This window comes from Fundulus heteroclitus, chromosome 9, assembly GCF_011125445.2.
Source record: "Fundulus heteroclitus isolate FHET01 chromosome 9, MU-UCD_Fhet_4.1, whole genome shotgun sequence".
Taxonomy (NCBI): Eukaryota; Metazoa; Chordata; class Actinopteri; order Cyprinodontiformes; family Fundulidae; genus Fundulus; species Fundulus heteroclitus.
The window spans coordinates 26,406,476-26,430,805 of record NC_046369.1 but is presented as its reverse complement, the minus strand read 5'-3'; the positions used below and the strand labels follow the sequence as shown (position 1 = coordinate 26,430,805).

At 41.1% G+C, this 24,330-nt stretch overlaps 1 protein-coding gene across 8 annotated transcripts in view; it reads left to right on the top strand.

Moving 5' to 3' along the window:
* The window catches only part of unc13a (unc-13 homolog A (C. elegans)), a 74,589-nt gene that overhangs the window by 3,934 nt on the left and 46,325 nt on the right, over positions 1–24,330 (top strand). For 6 of the 8 annotated variants that reach the window (XM_036141350.1, XM_036141346.1, XM_036141349.1 and 3 more), the window contains exons 2-14: positions 5,647–5,676; positions 5,774–5,873; positions 6,969–7,086; positions 8,370–8,493; positions 10,017–10,087; positions 10,318–10,372; positions 11,102–11,131; positions 12,881–13,076; positions 15,110–15,229; positions 17,971–18,780; positions 20,651–20,744; positions 22,889–22,935; positions 23,086–23,164. In XM_036141350.1, the coding sequence (XP_035997243.1) occupies positions 5,647–5,676; positions 5,774–5,873; positions 6,969–7,086; positions 8,370–8,493; positions 10,017–10,087; positions 10,318–10,372; positions 11,102–11,131; positions 12,881–13,076; positions 15,110–15,229; positions 17,971–18,780; positions 20,651–20,744; positions 22,889–22,935; positions 23,086–23,164 (1,874 nt within the window). The remainder of the gene's footprint in view (positions 1–5,646; positions 5,677–5,773; positions 5,874–6,968; positions 7,087–8,369; positions 8,494–10,016; positions 10,088–10,317; positions 10,373–11,101; positions 11,132–12,880; positions 13,077–15,109; positions 15,230–17,970; positions 18,781–20,650; positions 20,745–22,888; positions 22,936–23,085; positions 23,165–24,330) is intronic. The other 2 variants (XM_012880928.3, XM_012880927.3) reach the window with 1 other exon arrangement.

Sequence of the window (24,330 nt, the reverse complement as noted above, 5' to 3'; positions counted from 1 at the left end):
CAAGATGGCAAGGAACACGTGGGAAACTACATCGGAGGCTTAAAAGGCATCAGCTCCTCATCTATTTACCAGCATGTACATGTGTATTGGAACCAATAATGATTTGACCTACCATTTTTATTCTTTGCTTAATAACCGGGAGTTAAACATTATTATGGTATGGCAACAGCCATGGTTATGGTTGGACATTTGACTAGCTTTCTTATACAAACTGGTAGAGTTTATTTTAATTGTTCTCCTGGGACAGACACTGCTTTTAAATAGTGTCCAAATGTTGTTGTTTTTTCCATAGGGTGTAGATGGGCGCCATTCCAGGCACCAGATTTCTTCTTTCTAAAACCGATTTTGATGTTTTGTTTGGGAGCCTTGACTTGTCGTAACATCCAGCTGTGTCCAAGTTTAAACATCTGACCCACACTGGCACCCTTAGCTCAAAAGCAAATTGGTGGGATGCTCAGGAACAACCCGGGAACCACCATGGGTTTGTGCCTGTCTTAAACTGGAAGTGTCAAACTAGCAGCTAGATTGTGTAAACGCTGACACTCGTGTGTTTCCCAGCAGGACCACGATCTCAAACACACATTAAATCAGGTTTTGGAACGGATCGAGGAGGCTAACGCCAACCTGTCGGAGGTCTCCAGACCTCAAGCTCATTGAAAATGTGGGAACTGTACCTGAAACCTGAGTCTGTGCCAGAAAACCAATCTAAACAAACTCCTCTACTTCTGACAAAGCAAATGGTCAGACAGATCCTTGTTGATGGCTACCCAATACTTCTCTGCAGCCTGTTCCCTGAAGTTGTCTGAAGTTGTTTGTTGCGTGATGATTCCGTCCTGTGACAAGAACGCTTCGAATGCACCAGAGCCTAAAAGTAGCAGGGCATTCACACGGGCACTTTAACCTAACTTATAGAGTCAGAATACTGTGGAAGTTGGCAACATTTAAGTCTTAGAGGGGCATTTCATCCCCCTGGATGTTTACTGTGTTCTAGTTGCAGAAAGACAGAAAAGAAAGAGACTTGAGCAAAACGCTGGCTTCTTTTTCACCTTGTTCTAATTTTAGGGAGTGCACTCCCTTATTTTCTCGTCAGTGAAGGAGGAGAACCAGAATCCTGTAATTGCTCTGTGTGTGGATGCAACTCAACACAATATGCAACACTCTTTTTTTTTTCTTTTTCCACTGTGTTGTAAACGCAGCAGTGTTTGTTCAGTCTTATGCCTGATAGCATGTACTCCTCTCACCCCATCCACACACACACACACACACACACCCCTCTTCTCTGTTTCCAGCACCCCTCTCCCCATCCCTGTCACACTAGAGTGGTTATTTTTAGAGTTGGGGATGCAGCTCACTCTGACTGCATCCGGCGGCTCCACAGAGAGATTAATGGAGCACAAGCGAAAGAGATGAGGGAAGGGAGCGCACGTGCACGCTCGCCACATGGCAGGGGAAGCTTGTAGGAGTGAGTGACGGGGGTGAGAGGGAGAGGGCGAGGGTGGGCGAGCGAGCCGCTAGGGTGGATCTGCCAGCGACGGTTGGTATTCACATGCTGGCGAAAATGGGAGTCGAGTCCCCCCCCCCCTTCGCCGTTCGTATGGGAACGCTTTGTCAGCAGGTGAATATGTGGGGGATGATTTCCCTTTGAGGTTGGCCAGGAAAGAGCATTACACCACAAGCAGCCGCTCTGGCACCTGACTGGTGAATGAGAGGCACGGTTAAGGCGGAGACGGGTAACCGTCCCGGAGGTTTGCTGGGAAAAAAAGGCTATTTTGGGAAAGCCGTTTGTCCACAGTGATTATCGTTCCCTCTTTCACTGGCTAAGGAAAGGACTCAGAATGTGTTGCTTTGTCATCGTCTCTTTTCCAACCCAAATATATTTGTTCTATGCTTGTGAGAACAAAAGGGATTTTTATTTATTTACTACCACCACGGACAGTCTGACTGACAGTTGTGCATTACAACACGATTCCTACTCAATCTAAAATTATAATGTGTTTTTTTTTTAAACTAGATGAGTTTTTTTAATGAATAAGTTGCTTGGACAAGACCAAATCCTTCCCCTCGTTCTCATATCATCCCGTAAAACGCAGCTAAACTACGTCATGTCACTTCGTGGTACAGCTACTATACACAGCACTAGGTTTATTTAGCCGTCTGTTTGTTAGTGTTTGCGTTACCGGCTGAGAGTCCACAGAACTGCAAACGGCTCCGGTACCGATAGCGGCTACGCCTCCGGTAGCCGCTGAAATGACAGGATTAGCATTCCAATCCAAAGATTCTCCACATGTTGGGTTCAAAAAGCTGCTTCACACAGATCCAGGTGTTACTGCCGTTATTTTGTTAACTTTCTGAGATTTTGCTTAACTGTTATTTGTTTGGTTGGAATAATAACGCTATGAACGACTTAAACCATTAAAAATAAACAGTGGATGCACAATTATTATGTACCTCTCTAATCCTCACAGTCTTAATTATGCATACAGGCTCAAATATGCATACACTGCCACTAATATTTAACTAAATGTTCCTTATGCGTCTGCTAAGACACCACACACTGTTGCAGGTGTCAACAAGATGCTGGTATAATCCTGGCTGGATATTTGACCTCCCCTCTGTTCAGATTTGGTAGCGTTCCTTTAAGTTGGCTGGTTTTCTTTAAAGACTCATCTTTAAAGCCTAGTTCATAAACTTAGAGCAGGGTTTAGTTGCAGCCAATTCAGAAACCTCTTGTTAGCCCTGTCTTATTCCAAAACCAGTTTCCATGTGTGGTAGGGATCATTGTGCTCTTGGAGCCCCCAAATGTGTCCCAATTTTAAACAATCTAATATAAACTTGTTCTACCGATAAAAAGGGAATTTGTTGGGTTAAGTAGCGCGATACCATGATAGTTTGTGGCCCTAGGTAAGCTTTCAGACTGCTGACCAAGAAACAAATGCCTGCTCTAAAGGAATCCCCTTAAGGCTTGACTAAAATGTGCAGCTCTTCACACAAATAATCCTAATGCCACTGGGCAAAACATTTTATGGTCAGACAGGATAAAGGGTGAGCTGTTGGTCTGTGAGGATTTTAACTATATTTGGAGGAGTTAAGAGGATCCTATAAAAACAAAGAACATTATACCTACAGTAAAGCATGGCGGTGGTAGCATAATGCTAAGGGTTTGTGTTGCTGCCAGTGATGCTGGTGCTCTGTACAAAGTGGACGGAATAATGAAGGAGGAGGAGTACCTCTGGATTATTCAACTTTCCCCTCAGATCCACAGCTGCGTTGTTGACATTTTGGCAACGATACCAAACACGGACCAAATCTTCCGGAATGGCCTAAAAACTAAGTTTGACCCTGGAAACCTACCAGTTTATATAATCTTAACCAAATTTGCCTAAAGCATTTCTCAAATATCCAACCAGAATTATGCCAGAGGCAGGCTGAGGCCTGCATAAAGAGTCTGGTAGAGGTGCAACTGAGAGAGACATTTATCCAAACATTAGTGGGGTTGACTCCATGTCCAAGTCTTTTTTTAATCATCGAACTTGTATGTTGTATATATTACTTTAACATATATCAGTGGTTGTATTATTACCCCCACCCAAAAAATAAACATACAAAACAACACAATTCTAATAAATCGTTAAAAGCTAAAAATGTCAATGTATGCAAACTTCTAGCTTTCAGCTTTTAAGTGTAGAGCTGTTATATGTTTTATATACATCTTTAAATAGATATATAGTTTACATGTATGAAAATTGTTCTGTTGTATTAAACAACAGGTAAGAGATGCCATTACTTCGTTTATCTAGAAGTACTTTCAAACCATATGCTATTTCTCGTATTATCTGTGGTTTTTATGTACAGTTGTGCATAGCACCACCTCTGAAAGTGAACAGTTTACAATGAAATGTAATTTCTCTTTTGTACTTTTGTACTTGGAAAATAAATGTAAAATTATAGGTCTAGAAAAGTGGTGAATTTGGAAATGGACAATAAATGTTATAATCAGACACTGCCCGCTTTAATTCACATATGTTCCCAGAAACTTTTACCAGTGCATGTTTGAAATGTTATTTGGAGATTTCTGGATTCATTGTGGTGCCCAATCTCCTCAGTGTCATATGAATTAAACCAGGCAATCAGTGGGGATTAAATATCAGCACTCTGAATATTAATACCTCTCTGCTGAATAGAAAGGAGGGAGACATCAGTAGGGGTCAGAATGAAATGAATAATAAATATGTGTTTTAAAAGTCATTCTGGTACCTCTGGGGGGGCTCTGTTGGGGGAGTGTGTGTGGGGGGGGGGGGGGGGGGGGGGTTGGCAGTCAAACTTTGACAGTGCCTCGAAAGTGACCGCGCTGCTAAGTCTGTCATGTTAAAAACTTTGAGGGATTTCACACGTGTATCTTTTAGAGATGAGAAGCCATATGGCCAGGCTTGCCCCTTGTGTAACCTTTCACTTTTACCTTCACAAGCTGTTCCTCTAGCCTCCAAAAAAAGTGACTCAGAGACTTTGACATCTACAGAATGGGCGCAGTCTTTCATATTGAGATCCTGACATTCTACCCAGAGAGAACAGAGGGATCACGGCCTCAGAATCGCAGACCTCCCACCTCATGTCTAAAAATGCCAAACTGCTGTCAGTCACCAGCCAGCTGTACTTTAAGGTGTGCGAGGTAGAGCCAGTGATCAATCTGGTTGCCTTGCAAAGCCATTCATGCTATTAGATATGAAAGATATGCTTGATAAAATATTCTACCAATACCACAAACAGGCTTCAATCGGAGGCAAACCGGACTTTCGCTCAGGATGCGGTTCATCTCCAAGAATGAAAAATCTTTATTCTTACTATGCGCTTCGTAAGATGCAAATAGGTCTTAGCATCTGACAAGATTTAAATGTTTGAGTCAAAAAGTACAGAGAGCAGCCTCTTTACAGATGATGCAAATGACTGTGGAGTTGCATGAATGTATCGGACAGAACACTCCCTGAGAGGTTGAGAAGTGTGCAAATAGTCATTTAGCAAATATGGAAATGTTCAAGTTAATTGATGCTTAAGTCAAAAGACAGCTAACAGTCAGTTTACAGGATGTTGTAAAATACCGTGCATTCGCATGAATGTAGTAGACAAACATTCCCGGAGAAGTTAAAAGTGTGCAAAAAGTCATAATTTGACTCTTCAAGTTAAAGAACGGTGCATTTTCCATCAGACAGGCAGCTGATCAAAGTTGGTGGAATGATGGATGGAGCTGTGTACAAGTCAAACCTACAAGGATGCCTGTAAACTGATGCAGAAGTAAAACAAATACAGCCCGTATAAAATTGTTGTAAAGATTGACGTTTGCAGACAATGTCTGTCCAGTCAGTCAGAGATGGAGCTATTTTTCAAATAACACTGGGTAAAAATCCATTCTTTAGATGAGCATAGCTGGTGGAGACATCCATCAAAAGACTTGCAGCCGTATTTGCTGTGAAAGGTGATTCTAAATGATTTAACCTGGGGGAGGGGACTATAAATTCATGCTTTGTTAAATGGTGAAAGCCAGGGTTCCACTTAACACTTCTGCTTTATATTTGAAACATGAAAGTCTTAAAACTGTAAGACAAAACAGATTAACGCCTTGTTTTTTGTTTTTTTTTGGTCATTTTTACACAGTAAAGAAAGGCAAGCTCGATGGACCCCAAGGTGAGTTATGGGCATTCAAATCCTCACATCCATCGCACCAACCTCTTTATTATGAACAAGCAATTCTCCTTATGTTTTTGTATTTCATTTCTTCCAGAGAAATTTAACACATACGTGACCCTCAAGGTGCAAAATGTTAAGAGCACAACCATCGCTGTGCGAGGCAGCCAACCATCCTGGGAGCAGGACTTCATGTTGTGAGTCGTCTTATTCCACTTACCTCTCTGGCGCTTTACTTTCTACGTGCCTTTCCACATTTAGTCTCACCTCCTGCCTGCAAATCTGCCAAATTAGACACCTTATTAAGAGGTCTTCACTGACCTGTTGCTGCTCTTCTAGCCAGAGTACTTTGCTGTTAAATGTATTTTTTGTATAAACAACTAAAACTACTATAAAAGCTTTTATCGGCCCGTAAAAATGAGCATTTCTTGCTAGATGATTTGTCCCGGCCTCCTATGACAGAAACGAAACACAAGCATTAGCAGTGGTTTATCCATTCATGCCTGTGGTCAATATGGACAGAATAATAGTATCAAGCTATTAGCAGAAGGTCAATAATAGATGTTATTTGACTTAAAGGAAGAGTTCCCCTCAGCCATCCACTTCTGCTGTATGTTCAGTAACACAGGCCAGCGGGATCAGCAGCGACGTTTACTTTCTAAAAGGAGTTATTTCTGGCTCTTTGCTTTTGTTCAACCATCCTCCTGTTGAGGAGGCAGAGGATGACATAACACGTCTCCACACCCAGAGGACTTATTCCATCCCAAGATTTCTTTTGAGCTCAGTAATATTGGAAAGCCGTTTCTTGAGAAGGGTTTTTTACTCTGACTCATGCCTCCGTTCTTTGTAACCACTCACACCATTCAAGCAGGAGCAAAGCGTTGAGTCTGATGTCTTCATCAGGGCTGGGAATTAGAAAGGAAAACATTCTGGTTTTGAATAATTAAAAAAGGGGACGTGCTAATTGTTGGGAGATGCAGCAGAGGGAGCAGCTACGGTTTTCGGTCTGGTCACAGGGCTTTGTGTGTTCCTTACGTAAGCTATGAGAAAAGTTGAAGCTTATTCTTGGTGCTCCCACAACGCCACAGTCTCTGCTCTGGTCTATCTTGACTCCAGTCTTGTTGACGGTCAGCTACTCTTCACACTGAAGCCGTTTACCTAAATACACCGAACCATGGCGCACATCCATCACCACAAAAAGACGCAGCTACTGACGGCGTTCACTGCAATTCGTGTAAAAACCGTCCGCACACAACTATGATTTGTTTTCTGTGTCTTTTTCTGCCGCGCAGTGAGATAAACCGCCTGGATCTGGGCCTCACGGTGGAGGTGTGGAACAAAGGACTGATCTGGGACACCATGGTGGGGACCGTGTGGATCCCGCTGCACAGCATACGGCAGTCCAATGAGGTACCTGTCCTGCTCTATTTCCCTAATTCTGACATTAATAATTACGCAGTGCTTAAATCTGAGTCAGAAATAACTAAAATTCCTACTATCAGCTTTATATTATATTTTTAATTGATTGTAGTCTGTTTGTGGTAACGCAGCGTTCTTTATTTGCTCGCTTTCGGAGCAGAGAGCAGTCTTAAATCAGGATTACAACCCAATGCTCTGCAGTTTTGATTATTTTATAGTGCTTACAATCTAAATCGAATGAAAAGTTTGAAAAGTAAAGCAAGCCCACTGCACACAGAGCAGCTGCAGCTTTCTTTGGGTGTTACCTTCTTTTTTGTCAAACTTTTTTTTCAAACTATAAATCTGTTATCCTGGCTGGTGCTGATTGTTTTAATTTGTATGTATGAAAAACGTTGTATTGTTGGTTTAACCCCCACCCCCATGACTTTGACTAAATTTATGCTTTATTTAATTCCCTTCATGAATATTTACACTGCAGTTTGCTGGTTTTATTTCTGTATTTGAATAGAAGACCTGTAACATACTGTTCGAATCAACATGAATGGCTCATTTTAAATCAGCAAAAATGACTGATCTGTCCTGTTGCATAAATTAAAGTCAAGCAGAAAATATGAACTTTAAAAGGAGTTTAAACTGGGAGATAAGGCAAACAAAATACTGGGGTTATTCAACCCGTGTTCAGCACCAAAACTTCAGCCTTGTTTCAGAGTAGATACCAAAAAAAGTCACGCTTTGGGAGCTCAAATTACCTGAAGTTTGTCCTGCGTACTAAATATACACACTGTGTATTCCTCCACACTAATGCATACTTCTGGATCTGAGTCGACCAGGCTGACCCACATCAGCACCTGGCTAGATGATTAGTTAGTGCTTCGGGTCATGACCTTAAGTGTTTTTTATTCCCACACTGAGCTCCTTCTACTCCCACAGTAGCCACCGAAATCTTTAATGAGCTTCAATGTAAAATTGTTGCTCGTCTTATTCCACAGCTACAGAGTGTTGTCACAATTTTTGTCACAAAAAAAATGCTAAAAACCTTCCCTGCTGGTTTACAGAGGTGGTAAAATTGCTCTGCTCTGATATTAACGTTTTGTATTATAGTGTGAGTTAGAGGGTTAGGTTCATGTTCCTCTTGTTGACTGTACAAATCTTTTTTATAATTTAATTTCTATTTGTCACTTAACAACCCTTTCTGCCTGATCAAACTTAAAAATGACACATTTTACCGTAATGCTGTTTTTGTTGACATTCTTGTCCCATCCCGTGTTTTTCAGGAGGGTCCGGGTCAGTGGCTGACCCTAGACATGAATGTGATCATGGCTGAGAATGAGATCTGCGGCACCAAAGACCCGACCTTCCACAGGCTGCTGCTCGACACGCGCTTTGAGCTGCCATTAGGTTTGGCCTTCAGCGCATTTTTATCTGTTCTATATGTATGGTTAATTTTTTTTCCCCCTGTGCGCCCTTCAGGTTCTTCTTCAGTGTATTTTTTCTTTAAGTTTGAGCTATTCAATAACACCATGTAGTCTACTGTACCTACAGCATCCCAGACATGTAATAATATCCCTGGTAAAGACGTTTATAGAGTCTTAAACATGTTTTCATGTCATTAGCATAATCTCACAAAGAAAATAAAAATAATTCAAGTTTTAATATCAATGTTTTTTTTTCCAGTGGGTGGCAAGTCCCCCATTAATCCAACATTTAACAAATCCACTGATGCCACACTTATTCTCCTTCCTCCTGCAAATCCTTTGTCAAACTCTCTTTGCTGAAAGGACAGCACATGGTCTCCTCCTGGAACATCTCATAAGGTTAAAGGATCCAGGAAGAAGGTTCTTTAAGCACTTGTCTTTGCACAATCTCTTGGGTTCGCTCTTTGTGATCTCTTCTTTTTAGTTCCCTGCCCTGGTTTTTCTGTCGCATTTAGGCCTGTGGACTCAAAGAAGGTTGAAGGTCTGGTCTTCCATTCTTGACCTTGTGGAAACACAAGACAGTCAATTTACAGCCTCCTGGCATAGTTCACTAGACCTTTCTATACAATGCCTTGGTAATTGAAGTAAATCGTGACGGCATGCTTTCTAGCAGGTCCCCTGAATAACGGATCCTCCACCCTGCTGAACAGTGGGTTTGAGTTGCTGTTCCCCATTTATCCTTTATATTTATCCTTTACTTCACAGCAGACCCACCTGGGGTGTTTGCAACCAAATAGCTTCAATTTCAGTCCCATCTGAGCAAAGAACACAAATGTTGTTTAAGTTAAATTAATGTTTTGCTAACTCTCACCATTAACGATGATAAGACAACAACTGTTTTTTTCTGGCGGTACTCCAGATAACCTTTTGCTGAGTATGTGTCTAATGGTTGTTATGGACACTCTAGGACCTTAAGATGCCCCTATTTGCTGCAGCTCTCTAGCTGTTAGCTCTGGGTATTTTCTTCCTTGTCGTGCCATCCTCATAACTGTGCATTATGGCAAGATAAATCCTTAGTCCTTGTCCTTCTCCCGGCTTGTTTCTCACATTTCCCATTGTTTAATCTTGCCTTTTATTTTGGGAGAGAGATTCTGCTGTTATGCTGCAGATGTTTGATTCATTTATTTCAAGACTTCTTACACAACTTTACCAGGGATGCCAATGAGTGAAGTCAAAGTTTATGAGTTTAGAAACTGGTTTAAAGTTTTATTCATAGTCTTTTGATTGTTTTAATGATCAGTTCAGCCTACTTTGACCATTCAGGAAAACAATAGACCTTCTGTCTAGGTAGTATTTCATGCACCTTTTGATATCGTTCATTCTTCTTTTAATCCATTGCAGCAATACAACATTTAATATCTGAGATGAAAATACGCACGGTGTTCTCACTGCTTATTAAACTGTGAATTAACCCGTGCTTGTCAACGGCTTTTTGTTTTCCTGCAGACATTCCAGAGGAAGAGGCTAGATACTGGGCCAAGAAACTTGAACAGCTTAACGCAATGAGAGATCAAGATGTAAGATTATTTTTTTGTACAATCTGCTATCTAAATGCCATATGCAGTTACTTATATCTGTAATAGTTTCATCCTATGTCTCTAGTCATATTTATGATTATTTTACCATTTCTTCTGCAACAGAATAAAGTTAAGATCTAGCTTCCCCGGATCGTTTTCAAGTCAAAGACCTGAATGTTATTTTTCTAACAAGCCTTTTTTTTCTTCTGCTGCTTCTCTTTTAACATCAGTATGCCTACCAAGAGGAACAAGAGCAGTCGCTCCATGCCCCCTCCACACAGTGCTGTGAGTGTCACCGACGTCTTCTGCGCTGGCCTCCCTCTGTGCCGTCACCTGCTGTGTCCTTTTTGTGCCTCCTGTTTTCCACGCTCCCCGCTCCCTCTGCTCTGTTGCCTCGACTCATTGAGAAAAAGACTTACACGGAGGGCAGAAATGAAGCTATTAGGTTCGACAGAGGATAGGCGGACAAAAAGCAAGGCGAAGATGATGTGACTAATCATGAACGCGTGCCCGCCCGAGCTCCAAAACGACTTACAGGGGATGGATGTGTGATGAAATGGAGTTGACATATGCTGCGTGTCGGACACGCGCTTTCGCTGTGTCTCTCTGTGTGTCTGATGATGGCGACGTAGGGAGCAGGTGGAGAAGCGTGTGCAGATTAAGTCTGCTTACAATGGCTTTTATTTTTTAAGTATATGGGGCTTGTGTGACTGATAACAGCACGGATGTGCTTCCTGCTTGTAGCTACTCCGAGGCGTCAAGGGCAGCTGCTTTGAAAAAGCCGATTTTATATAAGCTGCTAGAATGGCCTTGTCATTGTTGTTTTTTTGTTTTTTTACTCATACAAAGATATGCAGTCACCTCTTTCGTAACTTCTCAGCTAGCAGATTTGCTCTGTAAGGTCATTATTTCTCAGGGTTCTTCACATCTTTGTGCAGCTGTCTTCATGGATTTTTAATGTGTTTAAATTATATCCGCAAATGAATTTTTACAACTTAATTTCTTTCTGTGCAGGTAATTGGAGCCTGTGGGGAGACCAGCAGAGTAAGTTTCTGTCGTGCACTTCTGCTAATGATTTGTGTAAACGTGGTTATTGTCCACATCTCAGTGTAATGATCTCCCTGTGCAGTTTTCCACAGAGGCCATTACTGCATGAGAACGGGTTTCATGTTTTAAGCTTCACTTCAGTTTGTATTAAAATGTTTTGAGTAAATCATCAGCTCTTCAATGAAGAAACATGCGTTATTCACAACGGCATATATTTTGAAGATGTTAGGCTTAATAATAGCCATGAGGAGATAATTAAAGAGATAGAAGAGGGAGAATTTGATAATTGTCTCTATTTCAGCTTCTGCAGTTTTGTGCATCAGAAGTAGATTGGCATCTACAGTGAAATAACACTAAAAGCCAAATACCCATGCACATTCAGAGGTTTACAGGCACTCATCAGGGTCATGATTATCATACCAGGTCTAAATTACACATAATATAGGCTCAATTCTTCAATATCAGACATGGTAGAGTCAATTTTAATTAGGTAGAGTCCATCCATAGAGATGTACCAGGATTTAGATATGCCCTATAGTTTGCCCTTCTAAAGCCAGTTTTAATGTGTGTTTGGGGCCATTGTCCTGTAGGAATACCTATTTTTGTCCACGTTTGAACCACCTGTTATAATTAAGAATAAAGTTAAAGTCTTTCATGGTAATTGTTCTACCCTGGAAAACTGGCAGCAAAGCCAGCCTTTAGTACGACGCTTCTGCAATCAGTTGTTACGGTTTATATTTTAAGCCTCACCTTGACTTCTCCAAGCATACCTGTTTTCCCTTTTGCCAACTAGCTCAATAATGAGCAGTCTATTTAGCTACTAAAAACAAAATAGTTATCATTTCCATCTCAAACTCAAGGTTTTAATGAAAAGGTTGCCTCTGTCCTACTTGTGATATTTTTACAACTTAGCTGTAGTTTCCTATCAAATTTTCCACCACTTTTCCTTCTCCAACCTTTTATGTAGCATTAAACAACAAATGTAACCAAACAAATTAGGGGCACTGAGAGCCTGAATGCAGGGAGCTTAAATAATTAGTTAACACTTATTGCACTCGGGGCGATTCTGTATGATATGCATATTGCGATCCGTGATATTGCAATGACGATAAATTTGCGATACATTGTGCAGCCTCAGGTAAAACAAACATCCAGAAGCTTATTGATGGCTACAAAAAAACAGAACCTTCCAAGTGACATTTACTCAATCCCCTGGAAGGAATTTATCTATAACTTTCTGCCAAAATGTCAAATGTCTTGAGCCCCATCTGGATTAGAGAACATTCACAATGACTTCAAAAAGCTCTCCATCCAATTCCTGTAAGTTTTATGAGCCCACCTCATGCTAACGATGACTGTCTGAAAATAATATTCAGAATAATAATAGGCCTTTAGAACATAGTTAGAGCAATATTTGTAAAGGATCATCATCTGAAGTATTTCTAAACTAACAAATCCTTGGTCATCCACAGAGAGCTTCACACCCACCTCCTGATGTAGACAACCAAGTCACTCAAATCCCACTCCTTTCCCAGAAGGTTTAAAACTCCGGTTTCTCTAGTCTTTCAATATCTTTTTTCTTTACTTCGCCGGTTCAGCCTGCGTAGACCATTAACACGATGCTGTGCACGTCTTTGCTGTTATTACTGTCAGCTTCAACAAGCAACAGCATTATTAGCAACGTTTCCAATCTCTCCCAAGTCTCACAGCCCGACTCTGTCCTGTCTCCCACTGTTTTGTGAACAGACGAGGACCCAGACAGCGCCGTCGATGACAGGGACAGCGACTACCGCAGTGAGACCAGCAACAGCATCCCGCCTCCCTTCTACACCACCTCCCAGCCCAATGCTTCCATGCACCAGTACCCAATGCGCCATCAAAACTACAGACACTCCTACAGTGATGACATCCACGAGCTGGACTACGATCACAGAACCTTGAGGTAACATGCATGCTTAAAATACTTAGCAGCACCAGCTAAAATCGGATGGAATATATTTCTGGAGCCTCCTTGATAATGTGTGGTGGTTTTTTAGGGTTTTTTTATTTCACAGCAAAAGGGAAGAAAAAAATATATTTGAAGTTGAAAATTCCCATTTCAAATGGGTTCTTCCTTAATCAACAAATCCGGTCGGACTTCTGGGCCCCCCCGGCTCTTGTGGCCTTGTTTTGTTTCGATGTTGTACATGGTAACATCTCCCACTGTGCTCTCCTCCTCCAGAGAACATCCCCGGCCTCAGTGTATACAAGCATGCTGGGGCTTAGAGTTCTTGTATACAGGTCACGTATGAAGTGGGCCTTTGTGATTATCTTTTATCGTGGGAATGCGTGTGTGTGTGTGCGCCTGCATCTTTGTATGCATGTGTGGACAAATGAAGCCCCCTGTGATCTCTTCTCGGCAGTGTGCAGAAAACTAAATCACAAACAGCGGATCACAGCTCAAATGCTTCCACCGAAAAGCTTAAATGTGCCATAGATCTTTACATTTGGCAAGGCTTAGGTGGGAAAGTACATTTTCAAGTGCAATGTCTTGTTTTGCAGAATATTTAAGGATTGGTTCACAATCTACAGACGTATTTCTTCCTCACTTTCTGGTGAAAAATCTCATAAAACATTCAACAAATATCTATTATTTTCATTCGCAGTCTTAGAGGAAAATGCTTTCAGAAAACGTTATCTGTCTACAGAGCCTCGCAAAATTACTCATATGCTCTAAAGTTTTTCACATTGTCTCATGTTATAACCACAAACTTCCATATATAGTTATTTTGAATAATGTAATAGACTAACACAGTATGGTGCATAATCATGAAATAAAAGGGGATCAATTTTTCCCTATTATTGTTTTTTTGCAAGTAAAATGTAAAATGTTTGGAGTAGATTTGTATTTAGTCCCAAAATATCCTAAATAAAACCCAGTACAGCCTACTGCCTGTGAAGTTACCTTCTTAATAAATATATTTGTATAGTTTTATGTCATCACTTCCACAAAGGCCTCAAAAGCTGGCTAGGAAACATTGGTGAATAATTAGCAAAGCGGTTGGCCTGCATGCAAAACAAACACTGCATCTCACTCTTTTGATAACATCCCCTTGGCTAAACATGGCGGTGGCAGCATCTTGCTGCAGGACATGGAAGCTGCTCAGAGCTGAAATGAACTTTGATGAAGCAAAATGCAGGACAATCCTGGATCAAAAGCAATCTGATGCTGCAAAAAACCAGGCAGGGTTTGTTCTTCCAGCAGTGGAAGGGTTCAGACCAAAGTACACCTACGTGTTAAGAGCATCATACTAAATTTGATTGAAAATATCTGAGTCAAAAGGCAGAATAAAATTTTCTGATTTTTATGAAAGTTAAGTACATAGTTTGTATTTTGAGGAGCAGAGCCATTGAAATATCTCCTTGGTGTAATGACACATTCAATGGGCCAGGAATGCAGTCCTGCAGAGTGCAAGCCCTCTAGTTCATTTAAGATAATTTTTTGTTAGATCTCGGCTAAACACACGTTGCCTATTTATGGAGTGTGGTTATGAATGTCTTTGTAAAACCTTTTGGAAACCATGTTTCCTCTACATTTTGCTTTACTAAAATAATTCATCACCTGGAGATGGTTACACCCTAATACATCATGAAAATATATTTAACTTTGTGGAAGTAACGTTAAATATTGATAGTCTCAACAAACTTTCTTTTGTCTCTCAGTTTTGCATTTTTACACTCGGAGTAAGCAGTCAGAAGGGAATAAATTGTAAATAAATGCTTAAGCCCAACAGACCAGGATAGAATAGAGCCATGCTGACCAAGTGGCCGTCTGATTATTGCTTTATAGTCAGAGTTGCGAACCAATCCTTAACCAGGCAGGTCAGAGGCTACGGCTAGTTAGAGCTTTCTATGAAGGATTTGCACTGAGCTGCACTGATGCTCCTTTTCCACCTCTCCCCTCCTCCCCACCTCCCTTCCCACTCCTCCCACCAGACGCTATGATAGTTTAGACTCTGCCACCAACGAGCGCAGCGATATCGACTCAGGCTCGGGGTCGAGCCGGCGCACCAGTCGTCAGTATTCTCTAGACAGTAGGCACTCTCTGTCCGATAGGTGGGTCTCTGTGCCTCCTCGGCTATTTCTGCTCCTCCTCTTCCTCCTCCCGCTCCGGCCTGTGACACCGTCTCGCTGTGACGTCAGTGGTGGACTTGTCCCGTCCTCCTCGCTCGATGTGCTTGCATGCATGCGCTCTTATCCTATCTTTGTATATGTATATTCTATATCATTTTATAGAAGACTACTGTTCCTGCACTTGTCCTAATTGTGTTTTTGGACGAAAAAAAACTGGTCAGATCCAACAAACGTTACATTCTGTTTATCGCTGGAGAGCCATTGCAGTCCTCGTTCTTTGCGTGTGTGGGAAGGGGATGGATGATTGACAGGATGTGTGTTCATGTCTGATATTTCATAACAGTTGGAGGCAGATGGATTAATTGTTAGTTGGGGTTGGAGGGACCGCCTGTAAGAGTCTGCGCGCATCTGTTGTCATGACAGCTTGTTATTACAGCCTCACCCTGAATGTGAGACTTGAGGAAGGGCCCTGTCTTCTGCTGGGTGTTCCACACTTGGTAATTATACACATTTGAGGCAGCGAATGGCTGCATTTCCAATGATGGCGCCTTAACAGAGAAGGCCAAAAAAAAAATAAAACTTTCTCTTTCAGTTTGTAGCTTAGTCTTTATTCTTTCAGAAAATAAGAGGTCGGGTGTGTGTTTAGACTCGAGCAAAATGCAGAATGTGTCACTATGTGAGTCAGTCTGTGTCAGATGAGAGGTTGTAAGATAGGTTATGAATTAGGGGGGGTGGAGGGAGTGCTGTGGTTGTTTTTTTGTCCATTCATCCATACTGGAGTATACTCCCTCTGGCTCTCAGCCCAAAAGCCATAATACAGTTTTCTCCATTACTGGTCCTGCACCGTGCATTATTGAACTAACACCACTGTGGTCAATATAGACGAAACAGTAAAGTGTGACTGTTTGTTCCGTTGTGTTTTAAAAAGAGGTTTTCCTGTTTTCTGCTAACTCTGTCTGTCCCACTGAGTGATAGTCCATCTTTGTAAATACACGTGTTATTCACATGTTTAGCTGCAAAAGACAAATAACTGATCAAGGTTTCTTTCTCCTCCTCCTAAAGCACAGTTAAATCTCCAGTTGCGGAGAGATGTGTTGTTGTGGTGTTGTGTTCAGGTGTGGGTTGGTATGTAGCATTTCTTTCTGCTTTGATTGGTGTTTGAATTAGCATCTCTAGGGATCTTCCTTTCTCTTTACTAAAACGAGCATCTTCCAGGGGAAAAGATGCATAACTAACCAAAAGCCTCTGGTTGGAATTTCAGTGTGGTGCATAATCACTGACACCTCTTAAACCCCCATTTTGTGTGGTTACAACCACAAATTTCAATGTATTTTGTCAAGATTTTATGTGATCCACCAAGAGTAAGTAGTGCGTGATTGTGAATTGAGGGGCAACTTTTACATGTTTTTTTTTTTAAAATAAAGATCTGAAAAGGATGGTGCACATTTGTATTCACCCTCTGTACTCTGATACACCTAAATAAGATACCTTGTTACTAATTGCTCCAAGAAGTTGCCAAATGAGTGAACAAAGTCCACCTGGAAGCAGCTTAATCTCAGTATAAATCCTGATTCTCTGTGAAGGACTCAACAGGTTTGTTAGAGAACAAAAAGCATTAAAAAAAAACAGGAACACAGCAGACAGGTCAGGGATAGGGTGGTGCAGCATTTCTAACCAGGATGATCTTATGAAACAATATCCTTAGCTTTGTATGTCTTGTGGAGGACCATATGATCCATTATCTAAACATGGATGGGCTATGGCACAACCACAAGGCTAGCAGAACATCTTAACTCTCTCGAAACAGGACAGGTCAGGCAAAGAGAGGATGAATCAGAAAATTAGCCAAGAATCCCATAGTGACTCCGGAGGAACTGCAGCGATTCACAGCTCAGGTGAGAGAATCTGTTGACAGAAAACCATTGTTTTGAGAAAGTCACAGCAAACATATGGAAAATAAAGTTGATGTATGTGTGGGGGAAAAACACACTGCATGTTGCCCTCAACACACACGGTGAAATATGGTGGCGGCAGCATCATGTTGGGAAGTTGCTTTGTCTCAGCAGAGAGCTGGTCAGCGTTGATGGAAAGATCCCTGGAGCTATACACAGGGCAGTGATTGCAGAAAACCTGCAAGAGGGACCAAAATTATCCACCCATCCATCCATCTAATCAACTAATAAAATACATGTATGATTATTATTAAAGCTGATGTTCACAGTTACTGTCTATCCAAACTGAATGAATGGCAGGTGTTTATCAAACAAGCAAAGGCAAAGATTTCAATGTCTCGATGTACAAAGCGGCCGACTTATGGTTGTCACTGCAGTAAAATATGTTTCTAACAAGTATTGACTCTGTTAGGCTGACTACACACGCTCGCCACCCTTTTCAGATCTTTTTTTCTCATTATGGCATTTACTTTCCTTCCTCTTCACTATGATGCACTACTTTCTGTTGGACTGTCGCATCATATTCCAATAAAGTACAGCCAGGTTTGTGGTTGCAGCGTAACAAAATGTGGAAAAGTAAAAGGGGTATTAATACTTTTGTAAGCTACACTAGTCTTTGATTAGCTGTCCCTCTCCCTGGCCCCAGCACAAGCTCCTTAACTGTGACAACCTAACTAATCACGCAAGTGTGGGGAACCCCTGTCATCTACATTTTCAAACGTGTGCAGGTTGTCTGGTGTCTAATACGTCTTCATCTCCCCCTCATGTCAGTCCCACAGACAGCCGTTACGCCTCGTCAGGCGAGCTGAGCCGAGGAAGCTCTCAGCTTAGCGAGGAGTTCGCTCCGGAGGATGGGGAAAGCTTTCAGGGTTCGGAGTTCTACGACGAAAACGACTCGTACCACTCCTGCCACTCATCCGTCAGCTATGGCAAAGAAGACTCCCCGGGCTGGGAGGGGGAGGACCACCACGGGGGCTACAGCGACGACGGAGGCTATCTCAAAGACGGGGGCGAAGAGGGCGCACTGTTTGACGAAGAGGAAGGTGAGATTTACGCAGAGGAAGGGCAGTACAACTACGAAGATGAAGAAGAGACGCGGTACAGGGCCGAAGATATGTACCCACCGGGTGACAAACAAAGCCAAGACAAAGAGGCGACCAACACGACAGCCCCCCCGAGCTCTGCGCCCACCTTGATGCCGCCGTCTGATGGCCTGTCTTCCACCAGGCCGCCTTTGGAGAAACAAGCGTCCTTGCATCAGCAGAGGCTGGCCCAGGATCAGACCCAGTCGCCCAGTGCAGCTCTTGAACTACCTCCGGTCTCTCAGGACGGCGCCTTGCCCTTCGATGCTACAGATTCCATCAAGCCTTCCTTTGCACCCTCACAGCAACAAACATCTGTCACAACAACTTCCACCCCAACGATCCCATGCCAGGTCCCACCTCAGGACACCAAGCCCCAGGAGCCAGAGCCCAAATCTGAAACCCCTGTGGAGGAGCTGCTTCCTTTTGAACAGCCCCCAGCAGCAGAAACTGTGCAACCTGCTCCTGAGGAGAAACACGAAGAGGTTCCTGTTCCAAGGTAAAGTCTCTCTAGGCTTATTATCACATTGGAGACATGAAACTATATGAGCTTTCTGAATGTGTCGTTTTTTGGTTCACTTGCTCTGAAAACAGCACATTTTTTGCACGTTTTTGTAGTTTTTAGATATAAGACCAAAAGTAGCGACGTTAACCTACTTTATCACATTTAAAACCAGCTTTAATGCTTGTTTGGGATCTCAGCCCTGATGGAAGAACCAGCTGAGTCCAAGTTTCTGCTATATGTAGCTGTTCATTTTTAGGGAAAGTTGAAGAATTTATATGTAGTCCTCCATTTTTATTATTATATTCACTTTGTGCATGTAAGGTAGTGAGGTCAAGGGTCAGCAAGGTGAACCGAAGAAACAGCCTCAGTCAACAGTTCAGACTTCTGATGACTTTTTATTTTCAACAGGATTCAGAACACTTCTCCTCTTTCCTCTGAGCTTCCAACAGCTCTGTTTTATAATCAAGTGGAAACACACCTGCACTTGAGTGGACCAAACCACAATTAAACAGGGAAAAGGAAAAACACATGAAAACTAAATGGAAAAACAAAATAAAATTATTAATCTAATTTAGAAACTCCTCTATATAATAAAATGGTCTGCAAAATAAACCATGTAATACAAGAGAAGTCAAAAAGTTACTTTAAAGAAAAACAAAGCAATACTCCTAAAGAAACCCTCTAATTGGTAGCATCCAGCAAGACAATCAGTGACATAACTCAGACACTTAAGCAGGAAGTACTGGGCCGGCCCCTCCCATACTCCTGCAGATCTACAAGGGACAAACAATGGTGAGTAAAAAGGTAAACAAATATGAATATACTTTAAAACCAAATAAACAAATTCAACCAATAATCCAGGAGTAGCTTTAACCTAAACATATAGATGGAAACTGCAACCTAATGCTAACACAAACAAACCCGGGATAGTAAGTGGAGCAGAGCTGCAAACTAATGTTTAAATTTAAGCAATATGGCCATCTACAGAAAGTAAGTGAATCAGAAATAAGAATAAGGGACAAATGGTGAACACAAACTGAACTACTTTGTCACAGTGCAAAGTATCAGAACCAGTGGCAGGGAAACAGACCCTCGCCATGATGCTGCCACATCCTGCTTGGCAGCTCCTACTGGTTTTTTTAGGTTTAAAATGTGCATGTTGACTCCAGCTTCTTTGTGTTATTGCGACAAAATAACTTTATTTTTGTCTCATCTGACCATAAAAACCTTTTTACACAGGACAGTTGACCCATCCTTGTGCTGGCCAATCATTTCTGTCCATCCAGAAGGTGCTGATTTTGGAATAGGTGCCTCTTTCTTCTCCAGCGCCTCCTCAGTCAACGTTAATATGAAACTGGCTCCTCTGTGGACAGGGGCTCTGGTGTTCCAGCGTCTTCCAGCTTATGATGGACTGCAGTCCTTCAATCCATTTGTTGTTATTGAACTTCCTAAACCATTGTCCTTTAACCTGAAAGTGTCTGTTAGGGTCTGATGGTTGAAATTTTAACACAAACTTGGAATGGAAACAGTAGGGTAACATTTGGTTGTTGGAATAGCCCTCGCAAATTCTCACCTTCAACCCCTTTGATAATGTTTGAACTGTGTTTAAAAGACACGCCCAATACAGGAAACCAACCAATTTAAAGTAATGTCAACCTATCTGGTTAAATATCTAGCTTGAATTACCCTAAAAGCTTCATTTCTTGAGATGCAACTTGCTTCCTTGACGAGTTCATGTAAACTTCCATTCACATTTAACTACCATAGTATTAACTAACACTGTTATATTTATAATCTAAATGAATAGCTTTTTATATATAAACACCTGGTAGAATACTGTATATCTTCTCAATCCTTCATTCAGCTTCCCAAAGAGAGAAATCATGGAGCCAGGTCCTGCTAGAGCCAAAGCCAACTGGCTTCGCCTTTTCAGCAGGGTGCGACTACAGCTGCAAGAGGTACAAACCTCCCTTGTTTCAGTGTGGCATTGTTGTGTTTGCTTGCACACACGTCAGGTTAATGTCTGTGATTTATTTTATTTATTTTTTGCACTGTAAATTTACCCTGTTGCTTCTGTGCTTTTATCTAGAATAATTTTATCTCTATGATGTGTTGCAGTTGTCCCTGCATGCTAAAGTGTTTTATTTTACACGTTTTCCACCTATTTTCCACAGTTTTTTTATGCTGCTGTGCAATCTTATGTGTTGTGTTAGCATAGTTTCTGTTTACCCCTCGTATTGTTTTTGCCATTTCATTATTTTCTTTTCAGTTGTTTGCCACCCCCGTAGCGATTTGCATGTAGTCCGTACTGATTACCCATGGCGGGAGAAGACTCTCAGGTGGGTGTGGACATAAACGCGCTCTCCTGTATACTCTGTGCATCTCGTAGCACTCCTAGAGATTTAGGGTGGTAGTGAAATTCAAATTCAAACGTTGGGATGCATCTTAGCCAGGTGTTTTTCTGTGCATCAGTGGGATGTTGATAACAATGGTGTGTGGTTATTATTTTGAAGAAGTAAGCAGACAAAGAATGTGGTTATCATTGATGGAGCATATTGAGTTATACGAAGCTTGGATTTCTTAATCAAAGCCATATGCTGAGAGGGAACAAAAAGGCAAGATATGAATACCTGACAGTGCTTATAGTTGGAGCTGTGTGCCACATATGGGAAGCTGTATGTGCCGTCTGTATTCCTATACAGAGAAACTGTTTTCATAGCTATTTGGGGATTCTTCTACATTGGGTTTAAGATACCTCCAGATCGGAGCACAGATACCTTATTTATGACATGGGCCTGGTTAAAATAATATCCTTCTTTTGTTCAAGTAAGTTCATGTCAACAGATTGTATTCACCGGCACATTCTCATGTAGGCAAACCTCAGTACACAACACTGTATAACTCTACGGCATTTTTTGAGTGCTTTTCAAACTGTTGATGGAGAAACTTGATGTAAGTTATAACATTCTCCTGAAATGAACTATATAATACTAGGCATGGGCTAGTGTGAGACTCTTATCATGTTATAAGCATGAAAAAATACTACAGTTTCAAGGTATTATAGTATTTAGACAAAGATGTATACAATTCGTGACATTATTTAATAGCTTTTATTCAGAACAAAAGATAAACAACAATGTTTTTTCCTGCTAAAATGATGTAACATTGATCATTCCAGTTATAATAGTTTTATCTATAACATGTATTTCTTAAGATTTTGGCACAGATTTAAACAAAATGACTGGATAAACACCTTATAGATTTAGCTGTAACTTACACATAGCAAGCATTTTGCATTGAGTGCAAACCCTTTGTGCCTTTCTGCTCTTTGTACAGTAATACATGTATAGCAAGCCAGGTAACTGACGGCTTGGTTAAATAACTAACATCATAGTTTTTCACAACTGATATAATATTTACAAACAGGTGACTTTGTCTTTCTTGTGAGTGAGGAGAAATGTATCCGCCTTCTTTTAGCCAGCTGACTGGCAGTGCACAGGACCAGGTAGAGATGGGGCGGCGCTGTGTTAGCCCATGCTCCATACAGTCGGCACTTTAGACCCGGCCATATTTCGAGACTTTAAAGCTATTGCATATATAAGATGAGCCTATATTGTCTATATAGAGATGGTCTATCTTACATTATATTTGTACTTTTATGTATTCCAGGAGGTTATTTTTTAGACGCTTCTCATATGTATCTACAGCTGTTTGTTAAAAATGTGCCTGTGAGACATTTGGGATAAAGCTTTGATTCAGAGATACATTTTTAGAATTACTTTATGAAAAGAAAACATATTGAGATAAGTATTGTATATCGGCATTAAGCCTAAAAAGTATTGAGATAATATTTTTGGTCCATATCACCCAGCCCTATGGCACTTTCTCTGACATCTCATTTAAAGGACGAAGAAAATGTTTTAAGCAATATTTTACAAAACTGTGGCTCATCTTGATACCAGTAAATGCCCTGTGCCTTTGTGGCTCCTATTTGTTTTGTTGACAGTATGAAGACGAAGTTTGAATTTCCCTGTACGCGTCAATGTTTTTCAAACATGGACTCTTTTGGCTCTTTCCAATTAATTCCTCTGTTTCTCCACAGGCGAGAGGAGAACATGTTGGGATTGCCTCGCTGCTTTTATCTGCAGGGTAGGTGTCTATGAAGCTGACAACATCATGACTGAAAAGCTATAGTTTGCCGAACAAAGGGCTTCCCGGTTGTGTCATTGATTTGTTGTATCCAGATTGTTGACAGCTGTTATTTGAAATAAAGCTGATATTTTGTGTCTTTTTTTACAGCATGGGTGGTGCTCTGTACAGCATTGATAGCATGCCAGACCTTAGAAAAAGGAAAGCAATGCCTCTGGTCAGAGATCTGGTGAGTTTCTGCACTAATCTCATTTCAGTCGTCTGACTAAGTGTCTCGCATCTCCCCAGTGCATCTCGCTCTCTCTAGCGTTTATTCCTATAATGTATTTCTGCAGTCCTTCCCTCCTACTTCCTGTATGTGTTTTAGCCCTCTGCAGTTCACTTATTTTAATGGCATGAAACACATTTCCTGATGGCTAAAGTTTGACTGGTTGAGCTGCAAGGATAGGGAGGCTGTTGTCAAGACAAATGTCTCCTATGTTATGTCCTGTATAAGATTAATTTTACTGCACAATGTCATCAATAGTAAGCCTGTCTAATAAAACATCAGCACTAATTTCACTGTGATAAACACTAATATGTGTCTATAATGTTTTTATTTGTAAATCTATTGTGCCCTAATTCCTGAAACACACTAGCTCATCATAAGCAGGGGGTGAATGCAGGGTTATATTTTCATACTTTGCTCTTTAGACAGATTATATAGGGGTGTACTTTCTAGATGAAATGCTGCTTTTATGCATATTTTAACATAATTGGTCACATTTATAAAAGCTGTTGACTATATTTATGCCTCTTTATGCTAATTGATGATAAATCAATCAATCTTTACATTTTACTCTGAACCAAAATAAAACATTTCAGTTCTACTTTCGTATGGGAATCTGACAATGTAGTGCCTTGCCAAAGTCAAGGCAAGGCAAATTTGTTTGTATAGCACGTTTCAGTACAAGGACAACGCAAAGTGCTTTACATGATTAAAACGTAGGCAAATAAAACAGAATAAAAGCAAGTTGGAATAAAATGTAGAAGATTTTAAACAAAATAAAACATGGGAAAATGGAAACTTAAAAAAAAGGACGCAGGCAGCAGCGTTCTGGATCAGCTGCAACTGTCTGATCCACTTTTTTGGCAGACCTGTAAAATCACCGTTGCAGTAATCAATTCGACTAAAGATAAATGCATGGATCAGTTTTTCCAGATCCTGCTGAGACATCAGTCCTTTAACCCTGGAAATGTTCTTCAGGTGATAGAAGGCCGACTTTGTAATAGTGTCCTCATGCCTAAAAGTTTGTTTTTTGTTTTGTTTGTTTTTTCATATTAGTTCTGCAAACTTCAGTGTATTTCTTTGTGAATTTTACACTGTAGACCAACACAAAGGGAAACAGGGAATCA